Source organism: Syngnathus floridae, chromosome 2 (genome assembly GCF_059516105.1).
Source record: "Syngnathus floridae isolate MCC-2025c chromosome 2, RoL_Sflo_1.0, whole genome shotgun sequence".
NCBI lineage: Eukaryota > Metazoa > Chordata > Actinopteri > Syngnathiformes > Syngnathidae > Syngnathus > Syngnathus floridae.
Window position 1 is genome coordinate 27,630,722 of NC_142414.1, and position 23,191 is coordinate 27,653,912.

At 56.7% G+C, this 23,191-nt stretch overlaps 1 protein-coding gene across 8 annotated transcripts in view; it reads right to left on the reverse strand.

Annotated features, from left to right (window-relative positions):
* Positions 1–460: 460 nt before the first annotated feature.
* The window catches only part of camta1a (calmodulin binding transcription activator 1a), an 86,876-nt gene continuing 64,145 nt past the window's right edge, over positions 461–23,191 (reverse strand). For 2 of the 8 annotated variants that reach the window (XM_088368052.1, XM_088368055.1), the window contains 18 exons: positions 18,665–18,818; positions 17,194–17,334; positions 14,597–16,899; positions 13,820–13,946; positions 13,556–13,690; positions 9,712–9,866; positions 9,237–9,415; positions 9,063–9,141; positions 8,652–8,934; positions 8,092–8,522; positions 7,736–7,914; positions 7,247–7,463; positions 6,714–6,785; positions 6,444–6,464; positions 6,154–6,356; positions 5,441–5,515; positions 5,104–5,134; positions 461–3,989 (listed from right to left, as the gene is read on the reverse strand). In XM_088368052.1, coding sequence (XP_088224178.1) covers positions 3,957–3,989; positions 5,104–5,134; positions 5,441–5,515; positions 6,154–6,356; positions 6,444–6,464; positions 6,714–6,785; positions 7,247–7,463; positions 7,736–7,914; positions 8,092–8,522; positions 8,652–8,934; positions 9,063–9,141; positions 9,237–9,415; positions 9,712–9,866; positions 13,556–13,690; positions 13,820–13,946; positions 14,597–16,899; positions 17,194–17,334; positions 18,665–18,818 — 4,818 coding nt within the window. In that variant the 3' untranslated portion in view covers positions 461–3,956. Of the gene's footprint in view, positions 3,990–5,103; positions 5,139–5,440; positions 5,516–6,153; positions 6,357–6,443; positions 6,465–6,713; positions 6,786–7,246; positions 7,464–7,735; positions 7,915–8,091; positions 8,523–8,651; positions 8,935–9,062; positions 9,142–9,227; positions 9,416–9,711; positions 9,867–13,555; positions 13,691–13,819; positions 13,947–14,596; positions 16,900–17,193; positions 17,335–18,664; positions 18,819–23,191 lie in introns of those variants that run through there. The other 6 variants (XM_088368046.1, XM_088368047.1, XM_088368041.1 and 3 more) reach the window with 6 other exon arrangements.

Sequence of the window (23,191 nt, forward strand, 5' to 3'; positions counted from 1 at the left end):
ACATACATACATAGTACATATGTTAGTTTTAGTGGAATTGTCTGGGTGACCCCAAACTATGAACGGACGGTAGTGTAAATGTGTACATTAGAGAATGCAAAACATAGTACACTGGTGCAAGATTGGAATGACCGGACAGGTGAGTTACTTTGCATCTGGAATTGCACCGGGTTCTATTTTCCAAGTAGGCACGGCAGCAGCAGCAGCAGCAGACAGGTAGGTAAGCGTCTTCAGTTCCATCAATATGATACACATCTTTGAGTCGTTGCGCATGTTATATTGCACATGAAATGAAAGTGTCGTGGCATATTGCTCACACTGAAGTAGTGAGCTGTCTCCGGTAGCGAAACTGTTTGACCGCAAATGTCGGACGCATTTTTTCATGGCTGGCTGGCTGGCTGGCTGGCCGGCTGGCTGGCTTGCTTCAAAAGACAAGCAACAGTTTAACACAGGGTTCTGATGCTTTTTTTGTTCTCAATTTTTTTATTATTTTACAGCAGAAAGAATAGAAAGCATTCAGAAAACATCTTCCATATTTCAGGGCATTTCAAAATGTTTTGCATGGCTTCAGCATCGGAAATCTTTTTTTTTTTTTTTCAAACATATCCATCGAGTCAGTGACGCATGTACATGCACAGTTACAAAAATAAAAGCTACAAAGAGAAGGGGAAGAGGTAGGCTTGGATCGGGTCAGGTCAGGTCAGGTCAGGTCAGGTCAGGTCAGGGGGTGAGAAGAAAGCAAAAACACACCAGGAGAAGAAGCAAAGGGAGCTGGAACATCAGAAGGCAAGAAAAAAGTCACAGAACAGGGGAAGACAGAGAAAGAGCAGCAGCTCAAGAGGAGAGGAAAGTAGATCTAACACTAGTGGATCACATGCAAAGTGTGGAGGAGCCCGAGCTTCCTATCAAATTTGGGCCTTTTTTGGGGATTTACGTATTGTTGAAAACGTGCAGTTGGGCGCCATCTGGTTTCTCATCCGAAACTATCAAACGCTTGTCTTGCATAAGTGCGCCCGCGCCGCAACCCAGGCCTTTTTATTGCTGTGCGCTGACGAGCGCAAGCCGTCGCCAGACTGACTACCCGTTGTCCGCTGGGGGCAGGACGGGGCCAAAACAACAAGCAAGAGGAAAAGCACATTGTCAAGTGTCTCGCCGGCCGTCCAAACACACTTGAGCTTCTCGTGCGCTCGCCTGCTCGCTCGTCTGTCCATTGGACGTCAACAAGAAAGAATACGTTTGTCCTCTGCTTTCCTCTGCCCTATTTTGACACCCCGCCCGCCTAAAACACAGGACCATCTCGGACATGTACGCGGCGACGTCGCCTTCTGTATTGTTTCACAAACAAAAAAGCTCATTTCAAGCAGGCTGACAAATGGCCCCCGGCGCTTTGCCGCCAAAACGCACGCCGGCTTCTTGAGCGCCCGCCAGCCCTCAAAGCCACGCCGGTTGCATATTACTGATTCAAGGAAAGAAAGCATGCATCAGGTGCACTTTTATCACCCACTTAACTACTTGACCCATGCAAGCCTAACAGCCCCCCTCGCCCCTTTGAGACACTTTGCATTGGCTACACGCATTCCGTGGGGGGGGGGAGAGGTGCTTTGCAACAAACATCAGTAGTGGCGTTTCCAAATGGCGTTGGAGGAAGCGGTGCCAGCGACAGGAGAGAAGGAAGGGAGGTAAGGAGGGAGGGAGGGAGGGAGGGAGGAAGGAAAGACGGCCAGAAGGCAGGAAGAAAGGAAGGAAAGAAGGAAAGAAGGAAAGAAGGAAGGAAAGAAGGAAACAAGGAAAGAAGGAAAGAAGGAAGGAAGGAAGGAAGGAAGGAAGGAAGGAAGGAAGGAAGGAAGGAAGGAAGGAAGGAAGGAAGGAAGGAAGGAAGGAAGGAAGGAAGGAAGGAAGGAAGGAAGGAAGGAAGGAAGGAAGGAAGGAAGGAAGGAAGGAAGGAAGGAAAGACGGCAAGAAGGCAGGAATTATGACAGCCAGAAGGCAGGAAGAAAGGAAAGACGGCAAGAAGGCAGGAATTATGACAGCCAGAAGGCAGGAAGAAAGGAAGGAAAGACGGCCAGAAGGCAGGAAGGGAAGAGAGATGCTACATGTGGTCGGTCAGGCAGGCTCCATTGAATGGCGGTTGGACAATGCCTTCCTTTTCCATTGGAAGCCAGCGGAGAGGAACCACGTTGAAGTGTTCGCAACTCAAATGGACGAAAAGAAGCACTTTTGCCAAGAGGCACTTTCAACATCATCTGTCTGCGACAGAACAATTGCCAAGGACATTTGGCTAAAGTATTGTTGAATAAGCAAGCAGGATGGGAATCAAGCCAGTGAGACAAAGAAAGGATGGTCTGCAAGGATTTCAGCGTGGCTTGCTAATCTCGCCCCGACTGTGTCTGAACTCAAAGTAGCACCTTGGCAAAGAGCGGCGGGCCGGCGGGCGGGCGGGCCGGACGGCGGACAGCTCCAGTTCAGCCGAGGTTCACGTTGCAGCTGGCGTGACGTCACGACTGACTCCGGAGCAAGAAGTCCGTCCGTCCGCCTTGGCCATGCGGCCGCTTTGCCTCTTGCTGATTGAACGTCAGGAGGAGGAAGCAAACAAACAAACAAACAAACAAACAAACAAACAAACAAACAAACAAACAAACAAACAAACAAACAAACACACCGGGCTGCTTTTCGGCGACTTTTTCTGGCTGGTGCTCGCTTAGACTTTCAGATGGGATGCTTTAGCAAAATGTTTCCTTTGTTTAGAAGAATGAAAAAGAATTGATTTCCTTTGGAGAGCGTGGTGGCCACTACTGCTTTGTCCCAAGCACACGACACTCGCTTGCCTTGTCATACTTTACATGCACCGAAGTCCTTTTCTGTACACTATTTACAAACAATACAGCTGTACTTCTTAGGCATTCAAAGAAAACTATACAAATATTTCTTTTTGTCTCATACTTCTTTTTGGCCCTTTTTGTTTTTTTCAATGAATAAAATAATATATTTCTAAAATACAATCCCCTTTGGGTAAGTGTGTGTGTGTGTTTATTCGTACATACTTGCGGCCTTCTTTATATACAGAAATGTTCATTCAGTTCATGCTCAGTTCTCAAAAATATGGATTTGTCGATCCCCTATTTTGGGACAATCTTAGAAAGAATCTCCAAGATGTCAAGGCAATGTGCGTGATCTTCCCTTCCAAAAGCAGACTCGGAAGTTCATTGAAAAACAAGCCAAACCTGACCACCAGCCCGACTCCGACAACAACGATGATAACAACAAAACAAAACGAAAGAGCAGCTAAAGTCAAGAAAGGCTTAGCCTGCTACCATAAAATACACAGGCAAAGGCCTCACTTAGCCCAATCTCATGCATTTCCCCCCCCCCTTCTTCTTTTATTATACCACGCGGACCCTGGGCAAACATTCGACACGGAGGGACAAACAAACAGCGTGGAACAAATTCACGTCATCAAGTAACAACAGGCAACTACTTGCTCCCTCCTTTGTCGCCAAATGTACTGGGAACAAACAAAAATGAGTCACTCCAAAGGATTTGGAGTCAAGAGTCTTCCAGCATGGGCTCCCTCGTGGTGGTGGGGGCGGTGGCAGCGGCGGCGGCAGCAACCTTGATTTTCCTCCACTTTTGCTGAGCTTGTCAGGTTTGTCCGTTGTTCTCTTTCAAAGTGCAAAAAAACCCCAAACAATGGTGTGAAAAGTGTCAGCATGGGACGCCCCCCCCCCCACACACACACAAGTTGAAGAAATTGCAACTCTCCACGTGAAAATGTGTGCATGCGTGCGTGCGCGCGCGCGCGCGTGGGGGAAAATGGTGTTACCATAGTCACTTTGCACCAATGCTACATTTCGTCCAGTTCAATGTCGTGCGTCCAAAGAAAAAAAAAGACAAAGAAAATGGAGGAGGCGTCGGAAGAGTGAGGTCACATTGCGAGGGAGGGCGCCTTCTCACCGGGTTCATGTTCCCTGGCCCTTTTCAATTCCTTCACCCTGCGACACACACAAACAGAAAGCGAGGGAGAGAGAGAGAGAGAGAGAGGCCGTGAACGTTGGAAGTCCCCGCACGACGTCGATGGCGGCAGCGTTGCGAAAGGAAGCGCTCGTCATCACGACGCCAAATCACAGCCGACGCCGGTCGCAAAAAGGCAACCCCTCAACCCATTGGAGAACACCGTGAGATGACCTCCTCACCTGCTACACGACACCAACTTTTTATGTGCACACTGCAATCAATCTCAGTCCTCTGTCGCCATTCCAACGTAAGGAATTGCAATTGAAATGCTCGCCCCCCCCCCCCAAAACAAACAATCATTTTGGAAAAGAAAAGAAAAGAGCACCCATCCACGCTACAATCCTTTTCTTTGCATGCATGTTCATTTGGACACCGCTGGGAGTGGGAGCATCCATCCGTACATTACAGACAGCCACAAAGATAAAAGGTCTTCACCACTGACTCGCCAATCTTCATTGGGACTGACAGTCATGTGCTACTCGCCGGAGGTAAGGATCCATCATTCCTGCTCCCTCAGTGGGGACAGGAATCTTTTTGTTGTTCTTCCCCTCTTCTGCCATGAATGCTTTTTCCGACAGTTTCAACTTGTAAGACTTACGACGCTGTCAAGTGGCACGAAACGAGACAAACGTTTGGCCGGCCAGTAGACAGAGACAACTTGGCCTCCAGCATGCAGCCTTCAGGCCAACACTTGACATGCAGCAGAGTAAGAAAAGAAAAAAAAAAAAAGGCAATATTACCCCGACTGAAATTGAACTCTAAGGAGAGAAAGACAGGTCAAGAGAAAAAGGAGGCCCTCGGCACCGTTTGTGTGAGTTGGCTCTGCTTTGGAGCGCTTCAATTCACCTGTGGCTCCGCGAGGCAGCCCTCATGCAAGCAGGCAGCAAGCAAGAAGGAAGGAAGGAAGGAAGGAAGGAAGGAAGGAAGGAAGGAAGGAAGGAAGGAAGGAAGGAAGGATAGATGGATGGATGGAGGAGCAAGTGGCTGGGAAAAGAGGCAGCGGGGGAGGGGGGGTTAGGGTTAGGGGGCTGAGAGAGAGCGAGAGAGAGAGAAAGGGAGAGCCACCAACCGAGTTGCTGAGGCAGCACTCACCCACTTGAACAGTCTAGGGTCCATCAAGGGGCTTGCTTGGCGTAAATAGCAAAACACCACACCACACAGCTAGATTAGCACACAGCGAGCGCACAATTACAGAAAGAGAGGAGAGGGAGGGAGGGAGGGAGGGAGGGAGGGGCTGGGGAGGGGCCGGAGAGGGAGGGAGGGAGGGAGGGAGGGACGCTGAAGCTTCCAACCCCATCTGACCCAAACAACACGCAGTCAATCAAGGAAAAGGTCAAATGCGGGAGGTGATGAATCCGTCGAATGGATTTGAACCACCCAGCGCCACCGCAAAAGGCTTCTGGCATTCCGGGAGGAGGGGGGGGCCTACCTGTGGCGGCAGCGGCGCAGAAACCTCATGATCTTCCTGGCTGCTTGATCCTGCCTCTTGGTGAGCACACTCCCCCTGCAGGAAAGCAATCCGAGTGGGGAAAGCTCACCACCAAAGTCACACAATGATGACCCGCCAAGGGGGGTCTCGAAGCTCACCTCAAAGGAAGCTCTTACGTTATCCGCTAAAGTTGCTTTTTTTTCACACATTACATTTACATTGTCAATGTCACGAGCACAAAGATGTATTTAGTGTCAAAAGTCCTAATCTTACATGTTGATAAGCTAGGAAAGTAGACCTCAAAAGAAAAAGAAAAAAAAAAATGGTGACCATCATTTGGGAGCTTTGAAGTGGAAACCCTCTGGAAAAGACTGAACCTGATGGCGGTGGTTGTGGTTCTGGTTGTGGTTGGTGATTGGAGCCCGTTTTAACATTGAGCTGCTTACGTGAAGGCCAAAAGGCACTTTGACTCGGATGCTTCAACGTTACGGTGCAAAGATTCAAGATTCAAGAGTTTGAATCTGAATTTGAAGGCGCATCCTTCCTTTCCGCAAAGAGGGCTACTCGGCTGGGGAACAGACCCGGATTTTTACGGGAAGCAGCGTTACAGAAGGCTTTCCGCGGCGGGCGCCATCTTTGCGCTGGAATTGAGCGTCGCTGTGCTCGTTAGCGCTACCCACACCCGTCGAGACAGACAAAAGGCAGTGTCGCACCTCAATTTGCGGCGCCGCCCCCCCCGGGCGGCGGGCCCTCGGCGCTGGGCCGGGAGCCTCCCAAACTCCTTGGAGCTGCGGTAGCCTCGCTGAATGAGCACGGCGGCCCTTCTGCTCCGCTGGAACTTCTTCTGCTGGCGGTAGCCGCGGAATCGACTCTGGATCAGGATGGCGGCCTGCGTCATCTTCTTATAAAGTGCGTACTGCAAAGCACAAGAGGACGACGGGTCGGGTCGGGTCACGCCGCACCGCGCCGACTGCTCGCGGCCGGCTCCCGTCCACGACTTTACCTTCAAGGCTATCCACGTAAGCTTGCGGAAAACAAGAAATAGATAGGCAGCGTTAACTGGGCACTGCGGTGACCTCACAAATGGGTTGAGAGAAAGGGGCAAACAAGTGCAGCGGAACCCACGGCCCGCTTTGCCCACGCCCAAATGGATTTGGCGCAGTCGCTCGGCTTTGGCGCCGCCCATGCATTCCCGTCGTTGCCGTTCCGTTTTGGCCGGCTCGCTCAAGGAAGCCCGGGTTCCGCTGCACAGTCAACCCGAGCCTCCGCCTACCTGCTTGTATTTGTCGTAACAACGCCGAATCACGGCAGCGGCGACTTCCTGTTGTTCCCGAAGCGGGCGCCCCTGTCGGAGAGTAGAGCGGCACGGGTCAGAGGTCGAATCCCAACGTGCCACCTTAGGAACGAGCGGCTCCGTCCGGCCTCCCGGTGTCTTGGAGCTCGCGTCGGGAGACAAAGGCCGACGCTCGCTCTCCAACTTGCCAAAACGTCCGCCCTGGGATTAGCCGGGAGCCTAAGAAAGCTCGCTGGCTCCGAGGAAAGTGTTAGCAAAGTGGTAAGGAACTGAAGAGGAGGGGGGGCCGGGTGGGTGGGGTAGCTGAAAACAAGCGTCAACGGGCTCCATTCGCCAAACAGCAGAGAAAGCGGGGCCGGACAATGCCATACAACATGCTCCGCTCAGGCCGCTTTCCCATGCCGACATCCCTCGGACGTTGTTGTCACGTGGTCGACAGCAAAGCGAGCCGCGTGAAAACCCCAAGCGAAGCCATCAAGGTCTCCCCAAAGCCAGGGGGGAGGGGCCTGTACCTTGTACTTGCGGAAGGCGGTCTGAACCAGACGGGCGGCTTGGTACAGCTCTCTTTGCTCCGGGTCGGACAGAGTCAGCTGGGCCAGGTCTCGCTCCACTTTGCGATTGGAGCTGCTGACAAAGCGGCTCCAGTCCGCCGGCGACGGAAGCGCCGGCCTCTCCGAGGGCCTCGGGCTGGGCTCGGACGGTGGCGGCGGATCGCTGAACGCGGCGGACCTGCCGAGAGAAGGCCGCTTTGATGCCTCCGGCACTTGTTGGAAGCTTCATGTCCATGATTTCTCAGCGGTCCGCAATCGTTCCACAAGGTGGAAATGGGAGGGAGGGATATCTTTGTTGCTAGCCAGCTTTGCAAATGCCGACACCCTAGGAAATCACCATGTCCCATTGCCACTAGCCGCAAAGTGAGCGAGCGACATTTCAGAGCAGAGCCAGCCGCGCGGCGAGAGCCGACAGGCCCGAATGCAAGAAGACTCCCTCCCTCGCCGTACCGTAAGTGTAAGACGCTGGGCAGCTGCTCGACATCTCCCAAGTAGTTGGCCAGCCAGTTCATGGTGTTGTTCACCCCTGCCGTGTCGACCGGCAAAGCGTCAGCGGAGGACAAACGCTCCCTCTTGATCCTCTCCGGCGTGGCCTGGATGATCTGCTCGGCCAGAGTCATCATGTTTACCTGTTTTTTCGGGACAAAGGCGGACAGACAGACGGACGGACGGAGGGCTGAGAAAACAGCGAGGTGAAGTGTTCGTGAAGTGCTTTTGCTCGCATGAGATGAATGGCGCCTTTGGAAAAAAACCCAGAGCAAAACCAAAACCAGCTGCATCCATTCAACGGAAGTCGTGGCTCTCACCTGCAGGTCGTCCATCTGTGCCAGATAGTCGCCACGGTCCTGTTCCTCCCGATAGCACAGCGTTTGGGCGAGCGGCACGGCCAGCTGCTCCCGCCGGCGGCGTAAGCGGCCAAGCGGTCGGTCCTCGCCCATAGCGCCGCTTCCGCCCGGCCCGAGGCCTCTCCTCCCCACGTCGCCGTCCCCGCTGCTCCATCCGGCAGTCCCCGCGCCCAGGCTGTCCGAGGGCCGGCTTTCCGAGGGCCGGCTCTCGGGGCTGGCGTCGGACGGCCGCCGCTGCCGCCGCTCCAGGCTCAGAGGAACAGACGCGGCCTTGTCGGGCCGTGTCTGAAACTGCTGTGGGTTGGGTTTATGCTTTTTGGCCGCTGGGAGGAGCTCCCTTTGGCCCTCGCTGCTGTAATAGCTGGAAGGCTCTGACCTGGGCCTCCTCAGGTCTGCAAAACACACACGGTGTTAACGTTAGCTGCAGCGACGCGCAGGAAAGGACGAGCCGCCATCGTGGCCGGCGCTGGTGGACGTGGATGCGGATGGGGTTCAGCATGCGTACATGGTTGTGGCAGCACCTGCTCTTTTGTCACTGGGCCAGCCGAGCATCCGGCCGTCGGCGGTGTCGGGCGCCGGCGAGTAAGACATGCGAGCGGCGGGGGTTAGCGGAGCCGCCGCCGCCAGCCGCTGCTCCTCCTCCCGCTGCAGTTGCTCCAGACATTCGGCCAACTTGGTATGGCCTCGAGAGCGGGCGATGGAAAGAGGCAGGCGGCCCAGAGAATCGGGAATGGCCAGGGCCCGCCTGTCCCACTTATACAGGACGGCGGCTGCCTCCAGGTGCCCCAGCGCACACGCCCACATCTGGAGCACAAATGAGAAGCAAAGGAGAGGAGACGTGGGAAGAGAAGAAGGGGCTGAATCCCCAGCTCAAGCGTTGCGCGCGCAATCACCTCCCAGGTGCTCGCTTGCTTGCTTGCTTGCTGGCTTACCAGAGGCGTGCAGGAGAAGTGGTCCACATTGAGAGGGTCCACTTCTAACTCCAGATCGATGCAATCGGCATGTTTGGTGCTGCATTGAAGAGCACGAGGACAAAATGAATTGACGACGTGCCAGCCAGAGCGAGCGGAGCCGATCGGAGCGGGCCGGCAGCGTACGGGTCCCACCGCCACTTGATGAGCGTCCGGATGAGGGCGGCGTAGCCCTGGCCGGCAGCCAGGTGAAGGAGCGTCATGCCTCGGAAAGTCTCGGAGTGGATTAAATGTTTGGACTTGGCCCAACAAGCTCTGCTCATCATCTTCTCGCAAACCACCACCACGCGGCTCTCGAAGGAGCCGGCGGCGCCCTGCGTCGGGACGGAGATGGGAAGAGAGAGTCTTCACGTTCCGTTTCCGCCGACGGGCACGGCAGCCGTCTATTGCGTTCCTAGCGCACGATTCTTTGCCGAGGACGTCCGTCCGTCCGTCGCTAGCTAGGAATCAGACGATGATATAGCGAGCGGGGGAGTCATCTTCCCATTGTAGTGGAGCGAGCGCACTGACGTGGACCGTCCTTACAGAGCAGGTCAAGAGCGCTTTGGCTGGCGCAAGCGGATGCGTGCATTCTGTGCTGTGCCAGTAGCTGGCCTGAGCGGCTGTTTACCTGCGCCTGGCTGCTGTTGTCTCCCGCGCCTGCGCCTGCGCCTGCCATTGCTCCGGCACTCCCCCCGCCGCTCCGCTGCTGGTGGCTGGCCATCTCCGCCATCCTCCTCTCCATCTGCTCCAAGCGCTCCAGGATAGACATTCGGAACTGGTTATCTGGCCACACAGGAGAGGAGGAACACAGTCCGGCCCACCAGCGTGAAAAGAAAGGCAGGCGTCGGCCGCTGCCCGTAGGTCGACCGGACGAAGGACGGCGCCGCCCAAGCCTCGTAACCGTCGAGCCGTAAACGACGAGGTCCCTCTTCCGGCTGTCTGACTGAGAAGACGAGCATCGATCATGGCCGAGACGCTGCACCCGTGCACGGGTTTCTCCGGCTCCCCGGACAACAAAGGGCCTGCGCAACGCCGAGAGTGCTTCCGTAGCGCTTGGGAGGCGCCACCCGCACCCCACCCCACCGTCTGTCAAGAGACCTTGTTGTCTTGCGCCCATTGGAATATGAAAGGGGGACCGAGCTGCCAGTACCTTGGATGAAAAACAACACTGGCCCTTTCTTCAACCTCCAATTTGAATGGTGAGAAGCCAATCGGAGATCAAAGACATGCCTGACAAGGCCGCAATTATTTGCCGTGCCCTCTTGCACTTGCACAGCAAACTAGGAAGGCAACATGCGCCAGCAGTTGCCAACAGTTAGAAAAGGGCGAGCTCGCACTTCTGCCGTTACGTTTCAACCTCTTGAGTGTTGTCTCACTTGTCAAGTGCCGTAGGCAGACTGCATTAGCGTTCCTCATTTAGCCACCATGAGGCTGTTTCTGTGGAAACCTGCCGCTGACTGCTAACTTGGTGACAGCAGCATGGCTGAGTGTGTGCGTGTTTGTGTGTGAGAGAGAGAGAAAGAGAGAGAGAGAGAGAGCGAGAGACAGAGACAGAGGATGGGCTCCCTTCAATTGATGAAGGGGAGGAGAAGGAGGACACAGGGAGGGAGAGCAGGAAAACACGCAAAGGAATCGAGGAGTGTTCCTAGCGGTGCTGGGCGGGCGGGCGCACCTGGCTCTGCGTCGCTGTGGTCGGACGGGACGCCAGCTGCCGGGCCTTTGTGCTTGACAGCAGACTACGTGAATGTGGGCCCACGTTGGGTCCTACAGGCAAATGTGGTGGTGTCAGTGGCTGCTACGTGGCTGTGGCTCAGCGGCGTCCCGAAAGCCTGCGTTTGCTCAACCGAGGCTGCAAAAGACGCCCAGTTTGGCTAATAAGAGCCACCTTAGCGTTGTCGGCCGTGCAATGGGTGAGCGCGCCCGCCGCAAGCTGCCACACAAGGCTGCACTCTCCACATGGGCCGGGGCAGACTGAGAGCATGCGGCGGCAGAACGAGCGAGGGAGGGAGGGAGGGGCATGCCGCCATGTCTTTGTTGGGCCCGGTGCGGCAGCGGCGAGGCGCAGCGGTGCGCTGCAGTGCAGATGATGTCATTTCCACCTGATGCCTCTGCTGCTCCGAATGGCACACATGTGGAGGTAACAAAGGGGGGGGGGAGCAGCTAAACGGCCACCGCTGACATGCTTGGCACCTCGCCACGCCACGCCACGCCACGCCAACCTTTGTGGGGGCTCGCACACATTTCAGAGCATTGGGCGATTGGGACCTTTGGAACGACGGTGATTGGTATACAAAGCCCTTGTCTCAGTTGCAGTCATTGGAACTTTTCTCAATCACACACGCTAAAGATGAAGGGGAGAACAGTCAAGAGTGCAGCCCGTTGCCTAAATCCTTTTAAGCAGCCAGGGGGCTGAGAAAGGCCACCCATCAAGTCTGAAGAAGAGCCTGGTGTCCCACAAGAGGCCCTGAAGCACAAAGGCCTCGTTTTACGTCTCGCCCTGGATCCTCATCGGAAGGTCGCAAGAGCGGCCTACGCTATTTTGCGTAACATCCGGCTAACTTGGCCTCGACCTTCAACCGATTTTCTCTCTCCGAGGTCGCTCGAGCTCTTCTCGAGCCGAGGGGCCGGAATATGATGCCGTGGAATTTCGAGGTTCTGGGTGGTGCTGAAATGACCCGCTGGCTCAGGTGGCATTGAACACAAAGTCAAGCAGCGCCGCTGCCAGACGGCTGGAGCGGAGTGTACTTGTGAAGTGGCGCCACGGGCGGACGGTGTCCCTCCTACAACACACCCGATCGAAATGATCAGGATGGCCATCGGCCTTGTACAGAGCGTGCTGATGAGCTGAATCACTGAGATCGTCGGGTGTTCACGTCATTTCTTTAAAAGAAAAAAAAATCTTGCTGCCAATAATAAACCTTGGCTGATCGATTAATAGGCACCAGCGACATATAGTGATAGCAACAACAATGCAGTGCTCTTCCACAAGAGGGCAGAAGACACAAGTAACCCCCCCACCCTCGTGCCAACAAACTTTAGGCTCACGCTGACGACGTTTCGCGCATGGTGACATTTTTCAAACGGACGAGAGGGAGCAAGAAGAAGGCTGGGATGCGCAGATACTATACCAAAGAAAATCTTGCTTGATTTCATGCAGTAGTCGTGACTCACGACTTCTCGATTCCGGCCAGAAGTGGACGTTTCTTTCCAAGTCCAACAGCGACAACAGCAGCGGACGGCATGCAACTTCAACTTCTTCTCGCGCGGCCTCGCACGCGCGCGCACTCACGGACACTTACAAACACACACGCACGCACGCACGCACAGTGACGCACTCCCACAAAAAGGCACACACACTGCAGTTCTAACCTTCGATCTTATTGTCCATCGGGTACAATCCAGCCCGAACGTGGGGTAAGAAAAACCAACCAACCAAACAAAAACAAAAAACCACGCCTCTTTAGTTTGTTCGGAGGCGCGGGTGTCAGTCACCGCCACCGGTATCCTGACCCACGCCAGTCGCGCCGTGGCCGCGTCCTCCCCCCCGCACGCACATTAAAAAAGAAGAAAAATATAAGAAAAGATAGGTCAATGTTGATCCCAGGCTCTGAGACAAAGGAAAGCAAAAGCACATCTGCGTCGATGTTGTGTGCAGCGCCAGCGCGTGGCAGCTCCTCCAGAGTCAAACAATGGAAGAAGCCAGAGGAGGAGAGGAGAGCAGCGCCGCCGCCGCCGCCACCGCCGCCGCTCGCGACTCCTCTTGCTCTAAGAGCCCCCCCCAGTCGGCCGCCAGCTCCCCCGCTCACGGAACGCTGGTGTTCACGTGCTAACAGACTCTACGATTGCAAGCCTTTGTTTACTGCCTTTCCAGCATTCAAACAGGTTTGTCGTGCGGACGGTGCCGCCTCCCTCCCTCCCTGCCTGCCTCGCTCAAGCGCATCTTCGCGATAGTTCCAGCAAACACGACCAACGCGCGCGCACACATACACACACCCAACGCGCGCGCACACACACACACTCCCTGGGACCAGGGTCGAGAAGGGTGGACGTGCAGGATGTTACTGGCGATGCCGGCCGGCTGTGTCCTGCCCACGGCTGGCTCCCAAGCCACCTGCGGTGCTGCAGAGGAAGGGGGAAACGCGTCCCTTCCCCCACGCTGCATTATGACAAATCGAGGCAGGCAGGCAGGCAGGCAGGCAGGCTGGCGCCGCAGTCTTGCGTTTGCTCGCAGCCCCACGCGCGCACTTTGCTGCGGCTCGTCATCCAACTTTTGACATGAGTTGGCTCAATATGAAAAGGGGCAACATGTGGCGGCGGCGGCGGCGGCAGGCAGGCATTATCCACTTCAACAGAAATCTTTTGGAGTGGGGACGCGAGGCACAAGGGAAGGACTGTGCACAGGTGGTGAAGGGTGACATTTGTCGGAGATGGTGCGTCATTGTTGAAAGCAACAAAGCTGGAGCGAGACTTACCATCCAACGAGAGCCAGTCGTGCTGAGAGGAGGGCAGTGAAGGAAGCGCGCGGGCCTTGTACTCAAAAACCACCGAGGTGGAGATGATCTGAGTGCCGACGGCCACCTGCAGCGTCACCAGCCCTGTGTCGTGAGCTGAACGCACGCACGCACGCACGCACGCACACAGGCACGCAGGCACGCACAAAGACAGACGCACGCGTTCAGGAGGGTCGGCCCTTCTCGCCGCCATTCGTAGCGGACGTTTGTCCAATGAGGTCTCACCCGGGCAGTAGCAACGCAGCACTCCCGGTTGGATGAGCGAGGCCGGAACGGAGATCTGGTCGAAGAAGCAGCTGTAGTCGGAGGCCGCTTCTTGCCACGGTCCCGTGATCAGCACTTTGACGCCACCCTTCCAAACGCACACGCAGTTGGCAAAGTCAACAACAACGGCTGCCACAACAAAAGTCATTGCTCATTGACGCGGCGTGGCTGCACATGGCTTGCGCAAGAGAGTCCCTCCCCTGCTCAAAGACCAAACGGGGAATAAAGACAACATCTTATTTTGGGTCCATTGGTTGCGGTGGTGCAGAATAGCAATTGGCTTTCGTTGTCATGGAGCTATTCTGCTCCAATATTGGACATCTCTCAACGGAAGGCAGCCACAAAAAGACGAAAGGAAAGCAATACCTGGCTGATCTGTGAAAAACGCTGAGATACAGCGCTAGCTTGCTTGACTCAAGTCATGATGCTGTACGGCACTTTGCAAGCGCAAGCAAATGAGCTGGAGATGCTGCTGCTGCTCTGCTGCTCTGCTGCTGCCATCCAGAGTACAGAAGCCAGAGTTACAGCTGGAGTGCTCTGAAACCTTTCCATTCTCTCTCTCCCTCGCGACCGTCTTGTGGACACCAAATGGAACGTCACGGCGTACAGTACATCCCGCAATACTGCGCATCCAGATGAGCTACGGGACCAGCACTCTTGGGAAAAAGCGGCACGCAAAATACGCAAGCCATGTCAGCAGCGCTATTTTGGGTTCTCTCACGTCAAACGCTCGCTCACCTCAGGATAGGACCACTCGGGAGAGTAGTCTGTGACCATGAAGAGGCGTCCGGCGGCCTGGAGCACGCCCAGAGCGCCGTGGGCCACGGCCGCCGACACCACATTCATGTACGAGAGGGAGGCCGGCTCCCCGCCGTCGCCCCCCGCCCGGGGGCTGCAGCAGGGCTGAAGGCAGAGCTCGGAGGGGTTGTAGCCGCCACCCCTGGCGTCCTCCTGGCCTCCGCCGCGGGGGCCGGCGGCATTCTGCCCCTCCGAGCCCTGCGAGGCCACCAGCTGCTGAGCGTACAGGCTCCCGCTTCCGTCCACCGAGATGAAGTCGTTGATGAGGTCCGAGAACTGGTTTCCAAAAGAGATGTCAAAGTGATCCAGGCTGATCTCCATGGCTGGCCCGGCCGTCGCTCCCGGGTTAGCCCCCAAGCCCTGGTGGCTGGCGACAGCGCTGTACAGTCCTTGGACCAAGCTGGCTCCCTGGAGGAGCTGCAACTGCAGCTGCTGCTGCAGTTGCTGCTGCTGGTGGTGGTGGTGGTGGTGCTGCTGCTGCTGCTGCTGGTGCTGCTGCTGGTGCTGCGGCGTGCCACTGCCGCCGTCCCCGTTTCCATTGCAAAGTGGCAGACCTTGGCTCGCACTGTCGTTTACCCCATTGGGTGCGTGCAAATAATGTTCAGCGGCCCCTCCTTCTCCATTGCCTGCCACGCAGGCCGGCATCGGAGCGTCCGGCTCGAGCAGATTCTCGGCTCCATTTTCGGAGGTACTCCCGCTCACCTCCTCGCGCTGGTTTGCCAGGCCGGCGAAGGTCCCCTGGTACTGCAGCAGCTGCGAGGATCCAGTTTGGCCGGCGCTGTCGGTGGGTGCGCCTCCATTGCAGTTGGCTCGATGCTGCTGCTGCTGGTGCTGCTGCTGGTGCTGGTGGTGGTGGTGGTGGTGGTGGTGACCGTTACGAGCGGGCGATTCGGTCTTCACCGCATGCAGCCCGAGATAAGCGGCAGGTTCGTGGGAGCTGTGCTCCATCGGCTGTGTTTTCTGGCCCATGCTGGACCTCCCCCGCTGAGCCTGGCCGGATTGAGGAGCATCCTGGAGGAAGAAACCGGGCAAACGGTTCTGGTGTGGCACGTGAGGCCCAGACATGGCTCCAGCGTAGCTCAGCGCCGAAGCGCCGGAGGCGTAGTCCCGCTTGGCGTCAATAGCGCTAAAGTCCATTTGCTCCAGGGTGGTGCTGGGACTTAAAGCACCACCCGAAGGAAGCAAGGATCCCGCGGGGTCCAGCGTGAGGCCCTCCCGAGCGGAAGCGGCACAGGGCGGCACGGACACGCCGTTGACGAGCGCCCCGTGCACCCGGTAGCCGCTCTCCTTGGCCAGCTGCCGCTCAAAGGAGGTGTCTTCAGTCTTGATGTTCTTGACTACGGCCGGGCTGAAGACGTATCCGTTGGCCCTCACGGAGGGAGAGCTCCGCAGAGTGCCGTCGGTGGCCCCGCAGGAGGAGGGGCCGCAGTTTGCTTCCGTCTTCATTGCACTGCCTCCGTAGGTCTGGCCTTGTTTGGGGTTGTTCAGGAAGCAGTCGGGGTCAAAGTTCATCGTGGTTTCCGGGATCTTGATGCTTCCAGAGTCCAGGCTGCTGGAGAGAGCCAGTTCCTGGGAAACGCCAGCTGCCGACAAGACGGAAAGACCGTCGCCCGGTGCGTCGCCCGGCGCGTCGCCCGGCGCGTCGCCCGGCGCGTCGCCCAGCGCGTGGCCCGCCGCGTGGCCCGCCGCGTGGCCCGCCGCGTGGCCCGCCGCGTCGCCCGGTTCCCCCGCCGCTCCGCCGAGGAAAGCAAACTTGTGGCCGTCCGAGGTCACCGCGAGCACGGAGCCCCGGGAGCCGGCGGCGTCTGCGCCCAGGAGGGTGGGAGAGGCGCTGTAGGCGGGCTCTCCGCCCACTTCTGACATGAAGACGGCGCGGGCGAGGCCGGACACGAGGGAGGCCACGTGACTCATCGCCGTCACCGCCGGGCTGTCGGCCACGTCGGGCTCGCTGTTCAGCCCGCTGCTGATGGACACGGGCGAGTTCTGGGTGGTGTCGGGCACCTCCACCTGGTTGCTGGAGGACACCTCGGTGCTGTTCTGATGCAGCAGGACGGGCTTGTGGACTTTGCCGTTGCGTTTCTCCCTGGCGCTTTTGGTGCCGTGCTCGGTTTTCCCTTCGGACACGTCGTTGTTTTGCACTTCGGAGTGAGCGCTGCTGTAGGCTCCCGTGCGGGGGTCCACCTTGGGGGAGATGATGCGGTGCTTGGCGCTGTTGCATTTGTGGTGCACGCTGCTACCGGCACCTGGGGTGGGCCGACAGGAAAGCAGGCAACGGATTTAGGGAGGACAAGAAGAGGGGAAAAACAACAACAAATTGGAGGCAAATTTGGAGGCCTCAACTCTTGCGGCCTTTCATGGCAGACATTGCCAATGTGAGATGCATCATGACAGCGGAAGAATCTGACACCGGAGAAGCGAGTCAGCTCAGCTCAGCTCAGCCCAGCTCAGCTCAGCTCAGCCCAGCTCAGCTCAGCTCAGCTCAGCTCAGCTCAGCTCAGCTCAGCCCCACCCGCTCGCTCGCTCGTTCAAGCCCTTACCCGGCGAGCCCGTGCAGAGGCAGTTGTGAGTCCGGGGAGGTGGCTTAGTTTGATGGCTGTCCAGTATCTGCTGCACCAGCTGCTCCACCGAGAAGCCGGAGCTGCCGTTCCCGTTGCTGCAAGTCCACTTGATGCCATGAACTGCCGGGAGACACGAGAAGCAGACGCACATGTCAGAGCGCGCTCACAGCGAGCCCGCTTTCGTTGCCCCCGTTTGGAATAGAGAGCAATATTTAGATGGAAAAAAGTTGTTTTCTGTCGTACGCACAATGGACAATGTAAGAAAATGTCCCTTTGACAAACTGAGTGACGACTTGTGCTCAGCCTCTTCTTGTATTTGAAGCAAGTGAGCTTGCTCACAGAGTCTGCAGGCAGGCCGGCAGGCCGGCAGGCTGGCAGGCAGGCAGGCAGGCAGGCAGGCAGGCAGGCAGGCAGGCAGGCAGGCAGGCAGGCAGGCAGGCAGGCAGGCAGGCAGGCAGGCAGGCAGGCAGGCAGGCAGGCAGGCCGGCCGGCAGGCCGGCAGGCAGGCCGGCCGGCAGCCTGCCAGTTTCAGTGTCTCATGGCTGGTGCTGCTATCAAAGGGAACCACTAGAGGGTAATGTTGCGCCACAGCACAGCCTACTCAAGTGCGACTTGCCCTCCCCTCCATTCAGGGAGGATAGAAAGGAGGGAAAAGACAGAGAGCATGAGTCTTTCATTTTTTTGTCTCTTTGCACTTTATGGATCCCTTTCGAGCATCCCGGCCAGCAGCGGGAAGGCGTCGCCCTCCTTGTCCCAACAACTTCCGAAATTAATGACTTAAGGCCTTGGCGCATACGGTGCTTGCTTTAACACAGATGCACCGTAGGCCGTTGTTGCTGGGCAGCTTTATGCCCTAAAGTGACGGGAAGCGGAGCAGCGCGCAGCCGAGGACAAGGATATAGACAAAAGCTCAGGGACGATGCCCGAAGGCTCCGCTTTCGCTGGCCGACCGCAGCACTAATCGTTGCTCGCTGCAAGAAAGTCATTGCCCTGCCGCACCCTTCCCCTTAAATTGCCTGCCCGCACGAGAGCTTGGTCCCGGTTGGACCATTAGCATCCTGTGAAAGACCCTGACCTTTTCCACAACATCCCCCCCCAGTCTTCGGGAAGCTAAGACATTGAGCCTGGAACGGAACATCTGTAAAGATGATAACAATCTAGGGGGGTGGGGCTGGGGGAATGGGAACTTTCTGCTGCTGAAGTGACTCACTGGCCAAGCCAATGCGACGTCCTCCCGTGCCTTGGGAGGGATGCGGTCGGTCGGTCGGCCCCGTGGTGCGCCGCGCCGCCGCTGCCTCCGCCGCCGCCGCCGCCCTTTGACCCGCGAACGGCTCCCAATCGGCTAATAAGAGCAGACAGCGGCTCCGCGGAGCAAACGGATGCCTCGGGCCCGAGAGCCTCGCGAGCTCTCGGGATGAAAAGTGGCACACGCTTGTGGCAAAAGACTCACACATGGGTTTGAGCTGGCCGATGAGTTCCTCCTTGGTCCATTTGGCCCACTCCTTCTTGTCTGTGTTGATGGAACACAGGATGGGGCCGCAGGGTTTGCCGCAATCCTCGATGGCCGGCACGTTCAAATAGTGGACCAGCACAATGTCCGGATTCTGTGGAGAGAACACGGATGAGATCATATGCGCGGCGGGCGTCATTGACTGCCAATCGATGACGAAAAGAATCAAAGCATTTCCAAATGTACTTTGACGGCCTACAATTACGAGCACGCGTCTCTGGCCAGCGTTTGTTTTTTGCGCCTCCCTCCCTCCCTCCGTCCGTCAGTCCGACCGACCGACCGACCGATGGAGAGAAGTTCGCTAATTGGCAGCGGAGTCCCGCCCAGTGTTTGGTGGCTCGGGGCGGTCGCCTTCCTTCACATACCAAATGGAGGCAGACATCGCCACCATTCACAGTTTGAAAAGCTGAGCACAAAAGAAGTCGGTGGCGCGGTAGCCAGGCAACAGCTTTTCTCTGGCACCCACGCACTTGCGGCAAGCCGTCAGCCGCCGCCGTCGCCGCCTACCTTGTCCTCGGGTCAGCAACCTCGTTCTACGCGACCGGACGAAGGAGGACTAACCGAGGCCGTGCAGGCGGGACGTCAAGCGAGCTGCACGAGTCGCATCTAAAAGCGCCCACAACTAGGGCTTGAAAGCCTGCCAAAGCAGAAAGCACTGACATTCTTTCAATCCCGACTAGATATGAAAAAATGGAAGCGGGCACTTGTTTGCCCGCCGACATTCAGCATGGAAGCAAAAGTCGAGAGGGAGGGAGGGAGGCGTGTGTGTTGCCGTCTGTCTCTCTGTCTGTGTAGATGCATTGTTGACGTGCCGCACGGAATCCCAAATCCAGCGTGTGTTTGTCGGTTGGCGCGTGGAGAAGGAGCTTAAGGAACGGCCATGGGTTGTGCTTTGCGTGGCGTGGCGTGGCGTGGCGTGGCGGCACGGCACCTCCGCACGGGGGCTTGATGATGGAAATGAAGACGGCGGCATTCGGAGGCGCGCGGTGACGGATCCTACGGTGCGCTGCGGGGCGCCGCTCGTTAGGAGCCTTCTGTTGTTCGGGTTGCTGCGCCCTTCACAGCTCGCCCACAAACACGGCTGCTTATTTCAAGGTCAACCGCTTCAATGAGAGACTTCCCGCTTGCCAACGGCTGGCTGGCTGGCTGGCTGCCTTTTGGTGCGTGGGGGCGGGCGGCTGGCAAACGCCTCGCCGCACACAATCGCACACGTAGACACGCACGCACATGCCTCCAAACAAATAGCCCGAAGCGCTTGTCTGGCGAGCGGTGTGGGCCATAATGTGAATGTGATTGCGCTTCATTAGGCTAGCTATCTTGAGCAGCGCTTCAGCCAGACTCCGCCTCTCTCGCCGGCACTTTGCGTGCTGCTGCTGAGAAGAGAAGAGAAGAGAAGAGAAGAGAAGAGAAGAGAAGAGAAGAGAAGAGAAGAGAAGAGAAGAGAAGAGAAGAGAAGAGAAGAGAAGAGAAGAGAAGAGAAGAGAAGAGAGGGTTGGCGCACACGCTGGAACTTTTAAGGAACAGGAAGAGGCCAGCGCGCTGCAGCGTGTTTCAGAGCAAAGCTGGCCGGCAAGGCCGGCCCGCCGGCCGGGGGGTGGCTGCACGGGGCCTGTGATGTTTAATTCAAGAGCACATAATCACTTGGACGGAGCTGAGAGCGGGGCTTTAAATAACTCAGCTTAGAGCGGCACAAGCGCTTGGCTCCGAGCGGGCCCATGAAACTCTGGGCGTGCGTGTGTTGGGAGTACATTTTGCTTGTCTCGCTGGTCAGGACAGAGGACAGAGAACAACCCCCCCCTCCCCCCCCATTTATGCTTTGAAAAATTGGAGATGCAGAGGAATGGGAGGAGAGTTTGTCACTCTGCCAAGCATCTGCACGCATGACGAGACAAGCGCAAAAGGCCTGCCTTCAGAGCCTGAATATGGAGGAGCCGGCTTGATGCCGAGCGGCAGGCTGGCGGACGGGCGGGCGGGCGAGCGAGCGAGCGAGGGAGCGAGCGCTCCAGACATTCGATTGAGGCCACAACTTGGCTCACAATTGGGAGAAGCTCACTGAGCAAACTTTCCACTTTCACGCTTTGCGTCGGTCCCAAGTGAGATGAGGCTGACAAAAGCCCATCAGCCAGCACGGCCCGCCTACGCGGCCCGCCGTCTCGGCCCGCCGTCATGGCCCACTGTCCCGGCCCGCCGTCACGACGTGCCATCAGGGCCCGCCCGCCCGCCCGCCCGCTGTTACGGTCGGCCATCACCACCCACCGCCATGTGTAATATTGACTAAACGGCCAGGTGACATCCATCCGTTCTCAAAGGACACCCTGAACCGGTCGCAGTCCAGGAGACAAAAGAAGGCAAAGGCACCTTGCGAGTCCTCCGAAACGAATTTTCACCTTGGCTCGACCCGCCGATACTCTCTCGCTCTCTCTCCGAACCTTTCCCCTCGCCCGTCCGCTCGTTTCCATCGCTTCCTCCAGGGAAGGGACGACGGCGCCATTCATTTGTGGCTGAAAAAGCCAGCCCATGTCGTCACCGTGCCTTTCCACTCCATCGCTTGTGCTCTCAGTCACGTCCGTGTCAACCGTGGCAGCTCTGATTTGTTTGCGGCGGGCGACGAGGCGCGCTATCTATCTGCGTGCCTCGCTCGGCCTGTGTCTGCCGACTCCAGAGGGGAGAGAGAAAGAGCGCTGGCTGCCGGCGCATTTCCGAACAAGGAGTCACCGTGCTAAAATGTGTCCAACTCCCTCCGCCGTGATCAATTGCACACTGAACCGCAACCAGCTACACCGATTGTGAGCGCCAACACCAGTGACCAAGCCCCGCCTGGAAATGCACGCGCGTGAAGATGCGTGTGCTCAACACACACACACACACACACACACACACACACACACACACACACACACACACACACACGCACACACACACACACACACACACACACACACACACACGTGCACCCGCACGACATCGACAAAACGACAGTGGCGCTGGACTGGGGCCCGATTATTATAAGTGGGATGAATACGCTTTGGGAGCTGGCTTTGGCATGAACACGCAAACGGTGTCTCGTGTCAGCTCCAGAAATGATGAAATGGTTTCCTAGCAACATGTGCTATGTGTGCAGGCCACGTGAAAACTAGAAAAAGATGTTGCTGTGCCACACAGAGTGAGTGAGTGAGTGAGTGAGTGAGTGAGTGAGTGAGTGAGTGAGTGAGTGAGTGAGTGAGGGAGTGAGTGAGTGAGTGAGTGAGTGAGTGAGTGAGTGAGTGAGTGAGTGAGTGAGTGAGTGAGTGAGTGAGTGAGTGAGTGAGTGAGTGAGTGAGTGAGTGAGTGAGTGAGTGAGATAAACAGTGCTTTATGCAGGCTTTACGGGGCGAAGTCACCAGTATCCATCGTCATGAATAGCTTATGAGCAGATCATGAAGAGAGAAAAGGAAAGCCAATTGACAGCGTGGCTCTTCCGCCAGCGGTCGGTCTGCGGGGGCAGCATTGACTGAGCAGCTCGTCTGACAATGAAGGTCACGGGAAGAGCTCGTCACAGCTCGGTGAGCCAACCTGCTGGGAATACATCGGCCCCGTAGACACGCTTATTGCAAACGTGAAGCGGCGGGTGCCGCAGGCCGGGCGTTTGCGCAATCGCCAAAGCGTGGCTTCTCGTTCCAAATGTGACGCTGCCTCCTTTTCGCTCCTTTCCAAAAAGAGAGCGAGAGAGAGAAAAAAGCCGGCGCGAGATCAGGCAAGCAGGGGGTTGCAAAATTGCCGCACTGTACAACGAGGACTAGCAAAATCTTAGGGGCTCAGAGGTTGTTGGGTTTTTTGGGCGATAAAACCATTCAATGGCGTAACATGTCCTTATTTAACCGCGAGTGTAGGATGCAATCGCGTGTAATAGCAAGCATGTGTATTTGTTGAAATGCATGTTGGGGACGTGGCTCAGCCAAACTGCGAGGTGGCAAAAAAAAAAAAAGAAAAAAGAAAGTGTACTATCTCTGTTCGGCAGCTGCCGCAAAGAGGACTCCCAAAACAGGCGTGAGACTGTGACAGAGACGGAGCGACCGCAGCCTCCTGCTAGCCAAATAGGAAATTAATTGAGACCATCAATATCGTATTAATCATTAAAGCCCAGGTGCTGAGGCAGCACTTTGCTGGCTCTTCTTCTGTTGGCAGTGCTTGGGCGCGCGCACACACACACACACACACACACACGCACGCACAAGTTGAACGGGCTAAAGTGAAACCAAGTGAAGTATGAAAAAAAGCAATGATTTTGCCAGGAGCCTTTTTTAAAGGACACAATGCGCAAAAACAAGCCGAGCGTCACGTCAAAAGAAGGGCAAGGAGGGTCGGGTCGGGACAGCGGCGAGGTCCCGATAAGAGCACCGAAAGACAGACGACAGCGCATGTTCGACGGAGAGCTTGGCCAATTAGGAGCGACTTGGCAGGTCGGCAGGCCGGCCCTCATTTCAGGCG